The sequence below is a fragment of the Rhinolophus sinicus genome, linkage group LG02 (assembly GCF_036562045.2).
Source record: "Rhinolophus sinicus isolate RSC01 linkage group LG02, ASM3656204v1, whole genome shotgun sequence".
Classification (NCBI taxonomy): domain Eukaryota; kingdom Metazoa; phylum Chordata; class Mammalia; order Chiroptera; family Rhinolophidae; genus Rhinolophus; species Rhinolophus sinicus.
The window spans coordinates 127,873,973-127,891,028 of NC_133752.1; the positions used below are offsets into that span (position 1 = coordinate 127,873,973).

At 34.2% G+C, this 17,056-nt stretch overlaps 1 protein-coding gene across 3 annotated transcripts in view; it reads right to left on the reverse strand.

Annotated features, from left to right (window-relative positions):
• The window catches only part of SYT1 (synaptotagmin 1), a 505,880-nt gene that overhangs the window by 188,330 nt on the left and 300,494 nt on the right, over positions 1–17,056 (reverse strand). For all 3 annotated transcript variants that reach the window (XM_074325375.1, XM_074325377.1, XM_074325376.1), the window contains one exon: positions 740–922. In XM_074325375.1, coding sequence (XP_074181476.1) covers positions 740–905 — 166 coding nt within the window. In that variant the 5' untranslated portion in view covers positions 906–922. The remainder of the gene's footprint in view (positions 1–739; positions 923–17,056) is intronic.

A 17,056-nucleotide genomic window follows, 5' to 3' on the forward strand; every position in this document is an offset into this window, starting at 1 on the left:
GTTTTTCTTATATCATTTATCACTACATGAGGTACTATACATATTTGGCTCTTTATTGATTTATTACTTCTTTCCCCCACTAGAATTTAAGCTTTGTGAGGGCTGAAACTTATTTTTCTAGCACGTAGGAAAGTGTTCAGTACACAATAAGAGTTCAAATCCAAAGGCAAAAAACAACAACCGTGTGGTTTAAAATTTAAATTAAATGCCACTGCTTGGACTGAGTGCTACACTCATACAAATAAACTTAGGTACAAATTACTTTTTATTGCCTGATGACAACAAAGAAACATTTAAAAACTGCAAAATATTTTGAAATATTAATAAATTGATAAAAGGAAATCAAGCTTCCAATAGGGAAAGTGCATTTTAGGTATTACTTAGGAATGATTTTTACAATGGTTTCATAAATACAAAACTAAAATATAGCACAAGCCATAAACATTAGTATTCTAGAGAGACAGACACTAAAGAAGATACAAAAAAAGGACCCACTTACACTGAACACAAGATACAGATTATTTTATAAAGTGGATTTTCATTAATTATATTTAAAGACTTAATAAAATATTCCATTTCCAAGAATATTCCACTTTATTATTGGAACACTACCATTCCTATAATAAAAAAAGTTAAATGTATGTATATAGTATGTTAAGAGGAAGTCTGCCTTGTATCCAATGGGTAAAGTGATTTTCAACCATTTATTTTTACTCACGGAACAATCTATAATACTCACATGGAATTTTATGTAACTCATTCATGAACTTCTCCTTCAGCTTAGAAAAGGCATCTTCCTTTCCTTCTCCAGGACTGGCTGGCTCTGTGGCATTATTTGGTAGAACAGTAGCAACAGTAGTAACTGGCGGGGCTGCCAGAGCCTCATGATGACTCTCACTCACCATTTTAGGTTCAGGTGGAACTGTGAGGGGAGGGAAACAAAAAAGAATAATTCAAAATGGCTTAACTGATCCCACATCAAAGATATACCAAAGATGAAAAAAACATCAGAGATGCACCTGCTCACTGAGTAAATAGTCTATCATTAGCATATTACTTTATGTTGGTTCATAAAATATTTATGGCACCACAGTGGAGATTCTTCCCCAGAAGGTAAGCCCAGACATAGTTACTGAAAGCATTCTCTCCCAACAATACTACATAAACTGTCAGATCTATTAGTTATTTATGTAGGCAATTGTTTGCTGTGTAGATTTAACTTTGTAATTTAAATTTGTATGAAACAGTTGCTGACAACATATATGCTCTATACTCAAAATATTTTGTATTCCCTGAAATAAAGAGATGAAATATATTGGAACTGTTGATAAGTGATAACATTTAAAATGTTACCTAGTGAATTCTGAAATGGTTATGAAGAAAACTATGATAACATTGATGTTCTAAGATGTTATAAACGTTATTCAGAAATTAGTTCTTGAATGGTATTTAGTCATTTATGGATGGTATGTTTTCCTTCCAGTCATATTTTTTCTTTCTTTCTTTCTTTTTTTTTTTTGACATTTACTGTAAACAGTACTCTGCTCAATAATTTACTTGTCTTGATGGTGAATTTTTGAAGCCACTGTACATGACATGATTGACTATATATACCAAGGCACCGATAATGAAACATGACTTGTCTAATTATTTAAGTTTATTTATTTTGAATATATTATTGAATTTATTAAATGAATTCATTCAATTATTTTAAATGTTTGTTTATCTCCAAAATGTTAAGAAAACAATCCTTAAAATCGTCAATGAAAAAAATTTTAGCTTTGGATACAGCACACATGAATTCTAGTCCTCTTCACTAGCTAAATTTTGACAATGCATTTGACCTCAATTTATCTGCCTTTTGAAATATGGAGAACTGAAACCTGCCTTACCTAGATTTTTTTTAGACATGTGAAGTACTCTATAAATGTAAGGGAGGTATTCTAAAAAGGTGTAATTGAAGTCATATTCTCCAATCTAAACATATTCTGGACTTTATTAATTTTACTGTGTGACTTAAGATTTCAGGCTGTGCTGGTAAGAAAGTAAACATGACTCTGGGCAGAAATAGATAAGTGCAAACAAGCCTGGGCATAAGTAACTTCACTGTCTCAGCAGGAAAGTTGGGACCCATAAAGCCCTTTTTATTTGCAAGGAAGTAGAGATAACCAGCAAATAGATAAAGGAGTTTTATAGAACTCAAACCTTCTGTGAATTAATTATGCATACTTATCTATTTAGTGGAAGTACAATTGAAAGAAGAATAATCTCAAATGTATGGGGTTATTATTAAAATCTTAATAAAAATCCAGAGATTTTGGATCTTCTGGATGGAGGTGATGGCTGAGGCTAATATGAATACATAGATAATCAATATTTATTTTATAATAGTTCTCTTTTTTTAAGCTTTAAAGTTTCTGCAAGTAGCTACTAATATTGTCGTGAAAGGTAGAATCAGACAGATGCAAGTTCAGATCTCTGTTCTTCAGTTTCTTTATTTGTAAAATGAGACTGATCATACAAAATACATACCGTCTTAATGAGTATAAAATGAGATAATCTAGGCAAAGAACTTAGCAATCTAGCATGTAAGCTTGTTCCAGCTATTGATCAGTTGATTAATGAATAAATCTATCCCCCTCACTCCCTCCTTCCCGCTCTCCTTCCCTTCTTCCCTCATAGAACTTGGCAGCCCAGAATATTCCAGATTGTGGAAAAATTTTTATCTTTTTCCAACATAAGGTCACTTTCCAGAAGCTTTTCCTGATTTTCTGATTCTGTTTAGCTTAGAATCTTGTCTCCATGCAAAAACGTGAAGTACTCTTTGCATAACTTATGTGAAACTATCGATATTGATAACTTTTATATTTCATCTGAGTCAGCAAGACTAAAAGTATGCACAGAAACCCATACATATGTATGAAATATTAGTATGTATGTATTCAAAAAATGAATTTGTTCCTCTGCTGTAAGAATCTCCAGCTATGATAGGCATTATTGCTTATCTCCACAGGCTAGTTGAGGATATTTGAGGAATTATAGTTTCCTATGGGATTTAAAGGAAATGATGTGTTAGATACAGCTAGCTAAATACAATAGAGCTGTCATTAAATTAAAGGCACATTGTCTGTGTTTGAGCTCAATTTTGGTCATATTCTGGAAGTGGGGTATCGTTGCTGGTCTCCTAGACTGATGTTCAGATACTACCTCCAAGTGGGGGTAATACTCATTGTTTGTAGCTTTTGTGCACACAGGTAGTTGGGTCCTTTGCCACCTGGGCTGTTAAGTATTTTCATATTATCCCAGATTATTTGGAATATAAATTATTTCCACATGTAAGTTGAATGATCTAAAAGACTATAGGAAAAATAAGACTTTCATTAAGTAGAGTCAACATTTCGTAAATGCATTTGCAGTTTACGCAGTATTTTTTTCTAAGGAAGCAAACAATGTTTTTATAATTTCCCAAAACAATCCTTTCAAACATAATGTGTGCTTGGGAGGTGTTTCATCAAAGGTAAAAGTTATAAACTTTCAGTTCTTACTAGCTAATGATATTATCCCTACTATTTCTGATTAAAAAAAAAGATTGTAAAAAATATATAGACATGCTCCTTCTACTTAATGTTTACAACTGTAAATTAAAAAAAACGTATTTCATAAAATACAAAAATATAATGGGTAATTAAGGATCTAATATACTGACAAAGAAAGACTAATTGATTGTTTAATATTTCATTTTTATTCCTTCATATTTTGACAGATAATATTGTTTATAAATAGCAAAACTAAGAATAGCTACATGGCTCTTGAAAATTCATATTTATGGATGTAAGGTGCTTATCAAGAAGCATCATTTGTAGATAGAAAAAGTAGCTAATTATTCAGTCCAAATGACTTTATATTCTCTTATGTACTTTAGTGCATGTGGCATTGTTCACTAATTCAGAAAAAACCTTTATATTCTACTCAAGTCTTGATAAAATAACAGCCAACAGTTATTGAGTACCTGCAAAGTGGTTTAGTTTTATGAAATCATATGGTTCTCATACCACTCCTATGAGATATAATTTTATCTTATTTCACGGGTGAGGAAACTGAGACATACAGAGGTTATGCAACTGGTTCAAAGTCATATAGTAGTAATTAGAACTTATGTGTCTTAGCCACTGTAGAATAAGAAGCTTGCACACTATGAGTGAGACAAGTATCTAATAAAATTGTTTTGCTTGAAAGTTTTTGACAACCCCAAAACTTCAGCTGCTACCTTTAAGAAATACATTTTATACCGTACTCCATTATAACACTCTCTCCACCTGCATGTTATATATAGAATGAAAGTTTCACATAACATTGGCCCTTACTACATGTGAATTACTTTGATATATTCAAGTTCATTCTTTTTTACTAAACAATTCTAGTTGTATCTCCAAATTGTGTACATTAGTTTCATAATCCACTAATGATTTGAGACCTGTGGTTTAGAAAACAATTATAATAAGGGACATACTACAATATTGTACTACTAACTGGGGCTAATAAAAACTAAAGATGCCATTTATTAAGAACCTACTATGTGCCAAAATATTGTCATTGATATTTAAGTATAATATCCGCAGTTCTCATTAAGGTAATGAGAAAAAGTAATTCTGTCTTACTTTACAGAAGAAATTGGGATGTGGAGAGGTTAAGTGATTTGTCCTACATAGCTTTAGCCTCACCAAGGGTTCCTTCTGGGTTACTCTCATAATAACATTTAAGTATTATTAAACAATTAAATCAGTACTGGGAAGGTATTTATGGTTTTCTTTTGAATTGGTTTACCAGTAAATGGAAAACACAAGTCATCTTACTAATTACATAGTTTTAGAGGTATAATCATTTAGTTAAAGTGGAATTTAGTATCTTGGAATACACCAAGAGAAATACTGAACAGAAAAATAAATTCCCATTTAGAAGAAAGTTTAGTACAAAGGACATGAGCAAACAATTCTCAAAGAAAAAAAAGTTTAATCTCACAGAGTCAACAAACTGGATGTTCAAATAATAATGAGATAATATGTATTAATTTGTAAATGTAGCTAAGTATAGATATGAAAGAGGGTACAAAAAACTGGGGACCTGGGGAAGATCATAGGTTAGAATAATATTTCATAGAGGTCAAAGTAATAGAACATATCAAAGGCTGTGGAAGCTCTCACTCTTTTTCTAGAAATTCAAAAGAGATAATTAACTTTAGGTGTACAGACAATTTAATATAAGGATATTAACAGTAAATTATTTCTAATATTAGAAGACCAGAAACTGCCTACCAGAGAGACTTCTTAAATTATGGTAATCTGTAAAATGTTATTAAAATTATCTTAGAGGTAAATATTTGCAAACCTGGAAATACAGTAGAGTGTTAGATGAAAAATACAAGTTATGAAACATTACGTATGTCCAAATTCTGTAAATAAAATCTTTTGTATAAAGCGGATGGAAGGGTATATTTAGAAATGATATCCTTGCAGTAAAAGAGTTACTTTCCTCTCCATATCTATACATTGTAAATATATTATAAACCTGAATTATTTTAAATTCCACAAAGAAGAAAAAAAACACACCTTTAAAACTGCTTTGCTTTTGAGAAAACTGGATCTTACAAAGAGTTTAATTTCCAAAGGCCAGATTTTCAAAAAATACTTTAAAATGTAATGTAAGAAGCTAAATTGCAAGAACGAGTGATTCGGCTATGTTTATTTGCTCTATTTAGCAAATATAATATGCAAAATGGCCACTGATTAAAATACAATGTAGAAAAAATATTAAGGTATTTTAAAGGTTAATACTTTTTTGGTGTAAAAGGAGGAAAACCAGGATTTTGGTTGCCATGACAACTTCTCTCCATTCCTTGTATTTATTCTACTTAGTAGGACTTTAATTATGTCTATCTCCAGGTCTACAAATTGATAACGATTTCTCAGATTATATAGTGAGATAATCTACCATACTGCATAAACATAATGATTTCTGGAGAAATCACTAGTACCACCTCTATTTGTGTATTGTATTTTGTAACAACAGCATGCAAAATTAAAGAGGAAACAGGAGAAGTTCAAAGAAATATTGAAAACATTATTACTAAAAAAATATTCTAATGCAGAATTGCCCCAAACTGAAAGTAACTTTTGGGGTAATTTTTATAAAGAATCTGGGAGATAATACGGAATGTCATAGAATGCATTTTTGAGGTGCAGGACAGAATACAGTGATTTTATTCCATCAGAATTTCCTTTGATCTTCTGTAGGTGTAGGTGGAAACCATAAGACATCATGTGCATCTTTCCCTGCCTTTCAGGAATGAGGCTTTCATTTTCAGGGAGTCCTGTCCGCTGACAATTCACAGATATGAAATCTTTCTATAGAATCACCCTGGACTGAAGAAAACTGCCTTGCCCGAGGTTAAACTCACGTCCTCAGGGACATCCCACATCCAATGCCTGGGAGATGCTGTTATAAAGGCCAGGCCTCCTGCTTCAAATTGGTTCATTTCTGAAGGATCTGGTTGAATCAGCTACAGCTCATGGTAACTGCATCTCAGTTCAGCAACTGCCTTTGCTCAAACCTGCTTCCTCTACTCCCTTACATAGAAAGCATACCCCAATAAGCCACCTCTGACTCAGTGCTGTTTCCCAGAGAATTCCGTTTATGACACCCACTCTGAGAGATTTTGGGGGAAAAAATGAGCCACCGTCAAAAGTTTCATTCAAATTCTTTCCATATCTAAGGATCCTTAGGCAGTAAGTGAAGTGTAGCATCATTATCACAATCTTCCACAAGTTTGCAGATGTTTGAATGTCAGGCGGGGCGGGGGTGGGGTGGGGTGGGTGTAGCTTCTTCCCAGTTTAGAAACTTTTTCTTGAAAGAAGTAAGAGGGAAGCTAGAGATTATATATTCCCTATCATGTCAGAAAAGAGCTGACTTCTGGTAACAGTGCCAATAAAATGGTTGGAGATGAAAGGTGGTTTTTCAGACTGTGAAGCAAATGGAAGCACAGCAGGTACATCCTACCTTCACAAAACCATAAAATGCACAGCCACCTGGGGTTTTTTCCTTCTTCTTTTTTTAAAAATAGATCTAGGTACCTCCAGATTTCCCATATTTATCTAGTCACAAAAGTCTCCGAAGAAATGCAGGGAGAATTTTGCTTAGGAGTATGGTTTTCACGCAGTATCTCATAAATGCTTGTGTAAATTGGATACAAATGGGCCTGCTTCGCTTAACTTTGAGAAAAGAATCAACATTCCTCCCAATCCTACAAATACCACACTACAAACATGGTTGCGGTGTATACATTATTATTCTGGAGGTGTCTTTGGAAGAACGTGATGTAGGCGGAAGTACTGGATACCCATCAGCTGCATTTTCTAAGAATTATGTATGTATGTATGTATGATTGACATACAAAAAGCTTTACACATGTAATATATGCAATATATACATATTGATGAGTTTGGGAATATGTATGCATATTAATGAGTCTAGAAATAAGTATACACCTATGAAATCATCACCACAGTCTCTAGTTCCTGGCTCTATAGAAGGTGTTTTTCTCTGCCTTTTAAGCCTGTCTCTCTTCAGCCTCCTACAGCCATGTTGGTTTTCTTTCTCCTGTCTTTCTCCCTCCCCCACTTCTCCTGCTCTCTGATCAAAATTCTCCTGCTCTCCTCATCTTTTTCTTTTCTTTCTTCTTAGTTTCTTTGTTTTTTTAAAGTATATTTGTCCTCCAAAGGGAGTACAATACTCATTTATTGTTAGGTTTCCTTTGTCACATACTGGATACCTGATGCATGTTATGTGTGTTTCCTGAGACCTATACTTTGTGTAGCGTCAGAGAAAAAAAGAATAAGATGCCAATTCACACTATCAAGACAGCTCACGAGTTTCTCCTGGATGCCTCTTCCTGCCGTTATGGAAACTCTAATATGCCCCATGACAGCATTCATTGACACAAATAGTGGTGAATTACAAGTCACAGTATCTTCTTGACATAGTTAGACAGCTGAGAACACAACTCTGATCGCCAGGAAACAGACAGCATGAATAAGAAGTAGCAAATAGGATCAGACAATAGGAAATTTGGATCCAAGGGGAATAAGCAGAGAGAGGGGCTGATGAGTGGTGTTCAAAACAGCAGAATAGCTTAAAAGGCAAACATTTGTATTAAAGATCAGAGATCAAAGGGGATCAAATACATGGTGATGGAAAGAGAACTGACTCTGGGTGGTGAACACACAATATAATATATACATGATGTATTACAGAATTGTACACCTGAAATCTATGTAAGTTTACTAACAATTGTCACCCCAATAAACCTTAATTAAAAAAAAAAGATCAAACTTTTAAAATGGCAAGCTACTAAAACAATTAATAAATCAATAAATAATATAAAATAGCGAGATACTCCTACTAGAGGTAGGAAAACTCTGGCTTACCATCTTCCAGTTTTCGTGTTTTTAATATGAATTATTCTCCATATTTTCTAATTCTCACTGTTGATCTCCTTCCATCCCTGTCTCTCCAAGACAAGTAGAACAAGTTTCTCAAGATTCATCTCCTTAATGGTAGAAGGGCACTGGTTCTAATAAGAGTTCAATTATTTTCCCATCTCTAATTTTCATTGTTTAAAGAAAGAATAATGTCCTATGTCAAAAAGGATCATTATTACTAAGGTTTATTTCCAAGCTGACCAACTTGTTCAAAATCTTTATATCTTTTTTTTTTTTTAAACTTTATTTCTTTTCTGAGGAGAAAGAGACCTCGCTCTAAATCCTGCAGATGGTGGGTAGGAGATATACTTGGGATGTGAACCCTAGTTCTTGCCCATCCACAGCTCCTTTTCAGTGAAACTGCCTTGCGCAAAGGCTCTCATGGCGAAAAAAGAGTCTATGTAGATTGTATGACCACCTCATACAGCCACAGTCACTGTGGATTTAAGGAGGAATGAGGACCTAATTCAATGACAGCTCACTTAGGCGCTGGCCTGAGGCCAGTGACACTGTTTGGCATGAAAAGGTGAGTGAGGCCAATAAGATTCTCTCCTTCAGGAATTTAGCTATAGAATACTCTGAAGAAACTGAGGCATAGAGAAGAAACATGCCCATTGTCACATAGTTAACATGTGGTGGAGCCAGGATTCCAAACACGGCCGACCTCAGGGCTCACACCTGTTATCACCGTGCAGTGCATCCCTCAGTTTTCCTGTTTCCTTTGGCCTGGTTTTCAGCTTTAAGTTGCAGTATATAGTATCCTGCAAATACTAATATTGACAGTGATCTGACTACCTGCACCTTATAATCAAGAAGGCATAATGAGAACTAAAACCTATTGTGTAGGTTCATTAGGCTTGGTAGTTTCTGGAATGTTTGAATTTATAGCCAGTGGTGGTGAATTCTGTTACTGATCTGCACTGTGTTCACAACAAGATGTACGTGGAAGAGTGAGAGAACTGATGATATAGGGTGATATGGGGCTCCTGTTGTGTAGGCTTAGAAAAGTGCCACGGAGATGGGTAGTGGAGTGATTAAAACATTTAACTGCATGCTTTTTGTTTTCACAATACATTATTTCCTCATAGTTGTACATCTCCGAAATGGGCATTGGCTTTATAATCCATGGCATTTTACTATCACTGTCTACCAGGCCTGGGCATGTTCAACCTGCTTGTAATTCCTGTTGATGCTCCAGTCAACAAATCAGTTAACTCTTTTGCTGAGTTAATTGATTTCAAGTTTTTTTTTTTTTTTTTCCCCCCACAAAAAAACAAAATGATGTTGTGACTATTTTATGCATTTAATAACAAGTTGAGCTGCTTTGTATATAAATGACATTATTTATAAGTATAAGAATCTCCTATTATTCATTCTTGAAAAACACAAGAATATATAAAAATGTACATCTGCTTTCCTAAACTTCCTTTCTGGAAGTTTCCATCTGCAGTCAGCGGATGGAAATGTTCATTCAGATCCAAGTATATCTGACCGTCATGGCAAAAGGGTTTTAAAGACAATTTGAGGAAGGCATCTAAATCCTGGTTGTGCTCTGACGCTTTCCATTGTAAGCTTATACAATCAAAATTACCGTGTTTCCCCGAAAACAAGACCAAACTGGAAAATAAGCCCTAGCATGACTTTTCAGGATGACATCCCCTGAGTATAAGCCCTAATGCATCTTTTGGAGCAAAAATTAATATAAGATCTGGTCTTATTTTCAGGGAAACATAGTAACAGAATGAGAATCAAGTAGTTTGAAAGATTTCGGAAGCATTAGTGGAGCAATGTTTAAAGAAATGCTTTATCTACAATTTTGATGGCACAAAGAAAAATAAATGGCGTGTAAAAGATGGACATCATCAACTCTTGAGTTGAGAACAGACTTAAAAATCTTAAGAATTAATTAACTGATCTATTTTGTTTTATTTTCTTCTTTATGTATGAGAGTGACAAAAATAATATCTGTCTGAATAAGTTTATCATTCAATATGTACAAAATAAAAATTCAAATGATGTGAAACCGTTTTTGACATAGTTTAATTTGCAACATTTTTTCTTAGTGGTATATAAAATAACAGTGAATCTTTAATTAATTGTTCCTTAGAGTATATGAAACACAGATTTCCTACAGAATGAAGAGAAAACATGAGCATTATTTACAAATAATGTATTATAAAGTAATAAATGTTATAAAATTTTAAACAAACTGAGTTTTTAATTTCCAAATCAATCACCTCAATTTATATTTAGCAATTGTACTCAATATAAATTTCAGAAGAAATAGCTAACATAAAAATGAATCCATGAGCCAAGTGAAACTATATTCATTGCTGCCTCATTTCCCCCTCCTCAGACCTATAATATAGAGAATAAAAGAATGGAAAGAAACAAATTATATGCAAGTCAAAAAGCTAAGTCCTGAATTACTATAAAAATGATACAGAAAGTCAAGATCTTACACAAAATTGAAAATTTCCCACCTACAGAAGGGAAACAAATCTTGACAATTACAACATAGAGCTATTTCTAAAAGCATTTAATACTGAATTCACAAATTATTGTTTTTCTAATCTATTGTGCACCCATTCTTCTATTAATGAAATATTTTACGGCAGTTTCAAAAATTGTCATTTATTTTAAAAGCGCCACTCAATAAATAACTTTTATAGCTTTCAAGAGCCTCCTAAGATTTTAGTAAGAATGGCAGGGTCATGATCAAGAAGAGATATCAAAATAGCCTTTTCAAATGAATTATAAAGACTTCAAGTGTATTTTACAGTGTTTTAGAAATGATACAGTAAGAGTCAGACTCTCTTCATTTTTATTTTTTGATAGAAAAGGTAGATACAGAAATCTAGAGATGTAATTGAAATCTTACATGGATCAATTTAACAAGTTTTTAGTGACAATGCTTATTGTGTACATATTAATTGAGGTTACTTCTCTTTAACTTCTATATAGTAAGATTAAACTAGACACTTTTGGCAGTTATTAAAAAGATACAGCTTAGCTGGATCAAGCCAATTGGCTTTCAAAGTGTTTTCTCTAGAAGCAACAGACAAATAATTTGGAATTCTCATTCTCCATTGCTTTGCTGAAACTCAGCTCTAAACTCTTGCTGTTTCTGAGCTGCAGGCACTTGAGAGAAAATCTAAGCCCTCTTTTATCAAACTGTATTCAAACTGTCATTGTGTTGTCACACAGAGAGATGCAATCTATATGTGGTTCTGGTGGTGGTAAATAGGATGAAAAATTCTGCAATCTACATTAGAAATAGTATATTAATAAGTAAAAATAGTTAACATTTAATAAGACCATACTATGAGGCAGACATTTTTATAAGAGCTTTAAACATATAAGCTCATTTAATGTTCACAAAATAAACCCCGTGAGTCAGGCAATACTATTATTTCTCTATTATAGATGAGAAAACTTGCCAAAGGTTGCACAGCTAGTAAGTGCTGGAGTGAGGATATGAGCTGAAACAGGCTAGCTCTAGGGCCTATGGAATTCTGCCTTGCTAATAAATGAATAGATAAATGTTGAACGAATGAATAAATTGGGTGTCTACAATGTGTGCAACATGGTACGAGGTGCTTTGGATAAATTTCAAGTAGTTCATTCACCATCTGTATGCATGGGGATACATACAGATGGTTAAAATCTAGTGTGATATATGCTGTACTAGAAATGGTTATGGGCGACTGTACTGAGATAACACACCACGTAGAAAACCACTGAGATTTAAAATATCTGAATATAGTTGGGCCTGAAGAGTAAGTTTATATTCTAAATATATCAGATATAAAGTATGACAAGTGGTGATTTGCCTTCTTCTTCTTCCTGAAATGTACCTTCTGTTGTGTGCTAATGAATTAATTTGGGGACATGAGACATGAATGAAAAATATCCACCATTTACAAAATACTAATAAATGAAACCACATGTCCATTGCTTACCTAACAGCTATTCCTTCCTTTTGATTTAAGAAAAGCCCCAATTTTTTTCAGGCAGCTACTGTTCTTTATCCCTCACTTATAGGTAAATCTTATTAGTCTGTACACCAATCATAGTAATCCCATTGTTTTTGCCAGTGGTTGGTTAGGCAAAGGCATATGATCCAATTTGGGCTTGTAATATAAGAGGAAATTTGTTGGGTAACTTCTGGGAGAGTTTTTATAACTCTTAAAAATATATGCATGGGAAGTAATGTCTCTAATGTCCCTTCTGCTAGGGGTGGTTGTGTCTGTATGTGGTACCTGGGACTGCTTCCTGTGAACTGCATTGTGTGCTAGTGAAAGAGAAGGCTGATACTGTATGGATGCCAGAGCTGAAAGCCTGAACGATGATATCGAGCTGCTGTATTAACCAACACTACGAACACCACACCGTCCTTGGGACTTCTCCCCATGGGAAATAGTACATTTTTTTTTTATTTTTATGGCTTAATCAATTTTGTGTTACGTTTGCTGTTGTTTGCAGCCAAAAGCTATTAGATGCCAATATTAGGTTGGTGCAAAAATAATTGCAGTTTTAAAAGTTAAAAAAAAAGCAAAAATGTATTGAGTGTTAAACTTATTGAGAATTAAAAACCAGGGGTCAAGGCACACAGGATATTAGCAAGAAGCCAAGAAGGTATAGCATAGTAGAAAATAAACCTATAGAAAAAGTAAATTTGTTTTTGTTACTGTGGAAATCGGATAATGAAGTAGTAGGTTGGTGCAAAATACATTTTCTCTATTCGGAACAGGGTTGTATCTTCCTTACATCCTATAAATTATGGTGGACATCATTACCTTGCATCCTATGGTGCTAGATAAATACGAATTGAATTGATTAGAAATGCAAAAAAAAATGGGTTTTATAATTGGTTTCATCTTTCATGAAAGATCTGAAATGTTCAGGTAAGGTTCCATTTTGTACCTTGTATTCTTATTGGATGCCCTACCTTCTAATGTGTCCATCAATCCAAGTGTGTGAGTGAGGGAACAGTGTACAACTATGCCTGGATCTACTTGGAGTACTTTAGAAGTAAATCAGGGGGAGTCAAAGGATTAGAAAGAATATTTGAAAGTCAGGTACCCTATAATGTCTACTGTGTAGCATAGTCTCCAAGTGTTTCTTAGTGAGTTTCTTTTTCTTTTGCTGCTGCTTCTTTGCTTTTGTCTCTTAATTAGAAACAGTTTATTTTCTCTCTCTCTAACATGTCGGTCTTTGATAAAGTTAGGGACATATTCATGAAGATTTTTTGTCTTTCCTCTTGACAAACCCAGATCATACACTTCAAGGAAGTGAGCTTAAGAACAGATTTCCTATAAAATATCATCGAAGCACCATCTCACATTTAAGCATCATTGTGAAAAATATTACTCTGATAAAAATCAGTTGCGGCTTTTTAAAAACTTTAATTTCAGACAACAGTTGAACTTCATGCCATTTCTATCTGAGTGGCTCAATAATAAATAGGACTGATGAACATACTGCAGTTTCTATCTTCGATCCTCAAAGAAAGAGTTCAGAGTGATATGTTGAGAAACACAATCCGTAAATACCCTCTCATTTGCATCATAAACAGGCATGCTGGCTTATTGACAGCAATATATGGAGCTAAATGGCCTTTTAATTTTATATTCAGTAATTACAAACACTATAATTTCATGTAAATAAAGTCATTCTATAAGCAGTCCTCTTATCTCTTTAGGCTTTATGCCCAAACTTATTGATCAATAATTTGATATTATGATATATTAAAAGAAAACTGAAAAGTGGTCTAAAGCACCCTGTACCCAACTTCCTCTTTGAAAACTGTTACATGACTTTTAATCTCAAATGCCACATTACCACAACTTTTTAAGATTCTTAAGTGGAAAACATCTCAACCTTATTGCAAAGCAATATACATGGGGAGGCTTTGCAATGTTCCGTTCTGTGAAGGTCAAGGTCATTGATGATTAGAACCTCGTTTGTTTCATCAGTTTGGTTACAAACTGTGATGCATTTGTTAGGAGAAAATGTTTATATTTAGCCAAATGTTTGTGTGTGTTTTTTTCTTCCATGGCTCTTAATACTGCAACTGCTTTTCCTTAAAACAGGTACTATCAATAGCTGAATTTCAATTACTATTCAACTGGCTAAGGAGACAGTTCAGAGTGAGGGCACACTACCACAAATTCATAGCTGACTATCATATTACAGATAAACTAACACTTTTACTACAATAAAAGTATACTGATAGCAGGAATAAAATATGAGCAATGATTCAATCCACTAAAAGTCACCCTGTATTATAGAAGGTGAAATACAGAATAAAACAGAAGATATGGCTTAATATACTTCTCCTTGTTTACTGGAGATTTTGTTTTCAGAAACCCCTCAGGAGCTTTGCAATCAAAGACGAAATCAGTAGGGAAAAAAAATAAAAAAACAAAACCAAAAGATTGTGTCAAAGTATTGTGCCAAAAAAAGGAATTCTAATAAAGTACTACTGAAATTAATGAAGTAAAATTACAAAATCAACTGAAATATGAGAGATTACTTAAAATCACAGAATTTTTAAGGCTAGAAGTAGAAAAAAGGCCAAATATAGCTCTACTAAAATGTTTAAAGTTACAAAGGTACAAATAATAACAACATAGAAAGAATAATTCATAATGAAATGTAGGAATTAGGGTGTAAAAAACAAAGACAAAAGCAATCAAAAGGAGAGGAGACTTCAGGAGATGTGACTGGTAAGTTAAACAAAGGAGGCTCTCGCTGAGCACATTGGAGCTCTCGGACGGCCAACTTGAGAGGGAGTCAGTTCTGACTCTTAGCTACACAAAAAAGAATGTGTCACTTGCATTCTGATCTAGTGTTTTCTCATCTGTTAAAAGTGTTTAGTAATACACAACTTAAAAATCTATTATAAAATTAGATAATATGTTAATAAGCCCATAGCCGGCATTCAATGGTAGTTGATAATTATTTTAATGTAGGGTTCACAATAATAATAATAACAACAATAATAATCGTCCTGTAAATAATATATCCATCCCTATTGCAGAGGTGGATGCAAGGAGATCCTTCTCTGACTTGTGGAGGTGAATATAGTATTATTTGCCATGTAGATTTCTCTATTAGGAGAGAATGCACAGGTGAAAGATGCCATGTCCAGGTCCTAACAAATATTGGCATTCTGGGTTATTCATTAGCCTCATGAATTGTTTAGTGTGAGTCATACCTAAAGATTAGTTTCAAAACAACTTTCTGAGCCTATCACTTTGAAGGCCAGATTCTGGAATATGCACAACGTTTTCTGTCTACCTCTCCACGACATCACGTTCTGGTCTCATAGAAATACCAGTTAGACTCAGAAAGAAATGAAAAAAAGAATAATTCTGTTTCTTGATGGAGGGTGTTCATCTTTCTCTATGCAATAGGTTCTAACTACATTTTCAGATTTATCCATTTTTAAACAAAATGGCAGCTGCTACTGAAGGTATTTTGGGGGATTCTGTATGAAACAGGTTAGAATTTCTGAAGCTCTTTGGCTCTGACAAGGTTTTGCAGGACTCAGAGATAGTCAACCACTTAGGAGCCCCAACTTTCAGGGAGTACGTGGGAATTACCCTTTCCTAGCACTTAACTGGTTTCACTACAGTGGTAAGAACATTAGCCCAAAAAGTATGAGGCTTCTAGAGGCTCTTATGCTTCAGAAATGAACAAGTTCTGAGAGTCAGAAAGATTCAGGAACAGATCTAAAGGTGACTCCATGGAATGACTGGCTGATCTGTGTAGTAACATTCTGGTTCCAAAATACATTTCCTTGATTTATTTTTACCTTTTCAACTATTTGTACAGGTTGACGGTTCACCAATTGGATATTTGTTGGACTTAACAAAAAAATCTCCTTTAATAAATGCAAATATGACATAGGTTGGGGCCAGGTTATATTACTAAGTTATATGGACTGGGCCAATATATACCTAGACCAGTTATGTACTAGATAAGAGCATGGGCTCTGAAGCCAGAACATCTTTGTTTGAATCTTATGTTGATAAATATTAGTGAGTGATATAGATTTCTTATAAATTGGTCAAGCCTTTTCATCCAGTTAGCCTCTTCTCTGAATGGAAGAATTGAGTGAGAACTTGGGGTACCTGGTTAAAGTGTATTGATGAGCACACATTCCTTCTAGATGCCTGGGCAGGTAGCAATAGGTAGGCCAAGAATTACCTCGATTATTAAGGTAAGGAAGGCACTTCTCTGGGAGTGGCCCATATTTTTTTCTAGCCGAGGGGACCCTCCTACTCTTCTTCTTCATGCCCCTTTGAGATTCAGAGTGCCCTGTTTTGCTTCTCTTTTGGTCTTAAACCTTTCCCAGAATCCTCCCCTCATTACTCAGAGTGCTTTCAGAGTGGCTTTTACTACGTTCGTATAAATTAGAGCCAATTGCCCAGCTGTGAGTAGGCAGTTCTCCATTAATAAATTACTCCAAGGCAATTACTCTCCCGGCAAAAGTCCTGATCAATTTGTTAGAA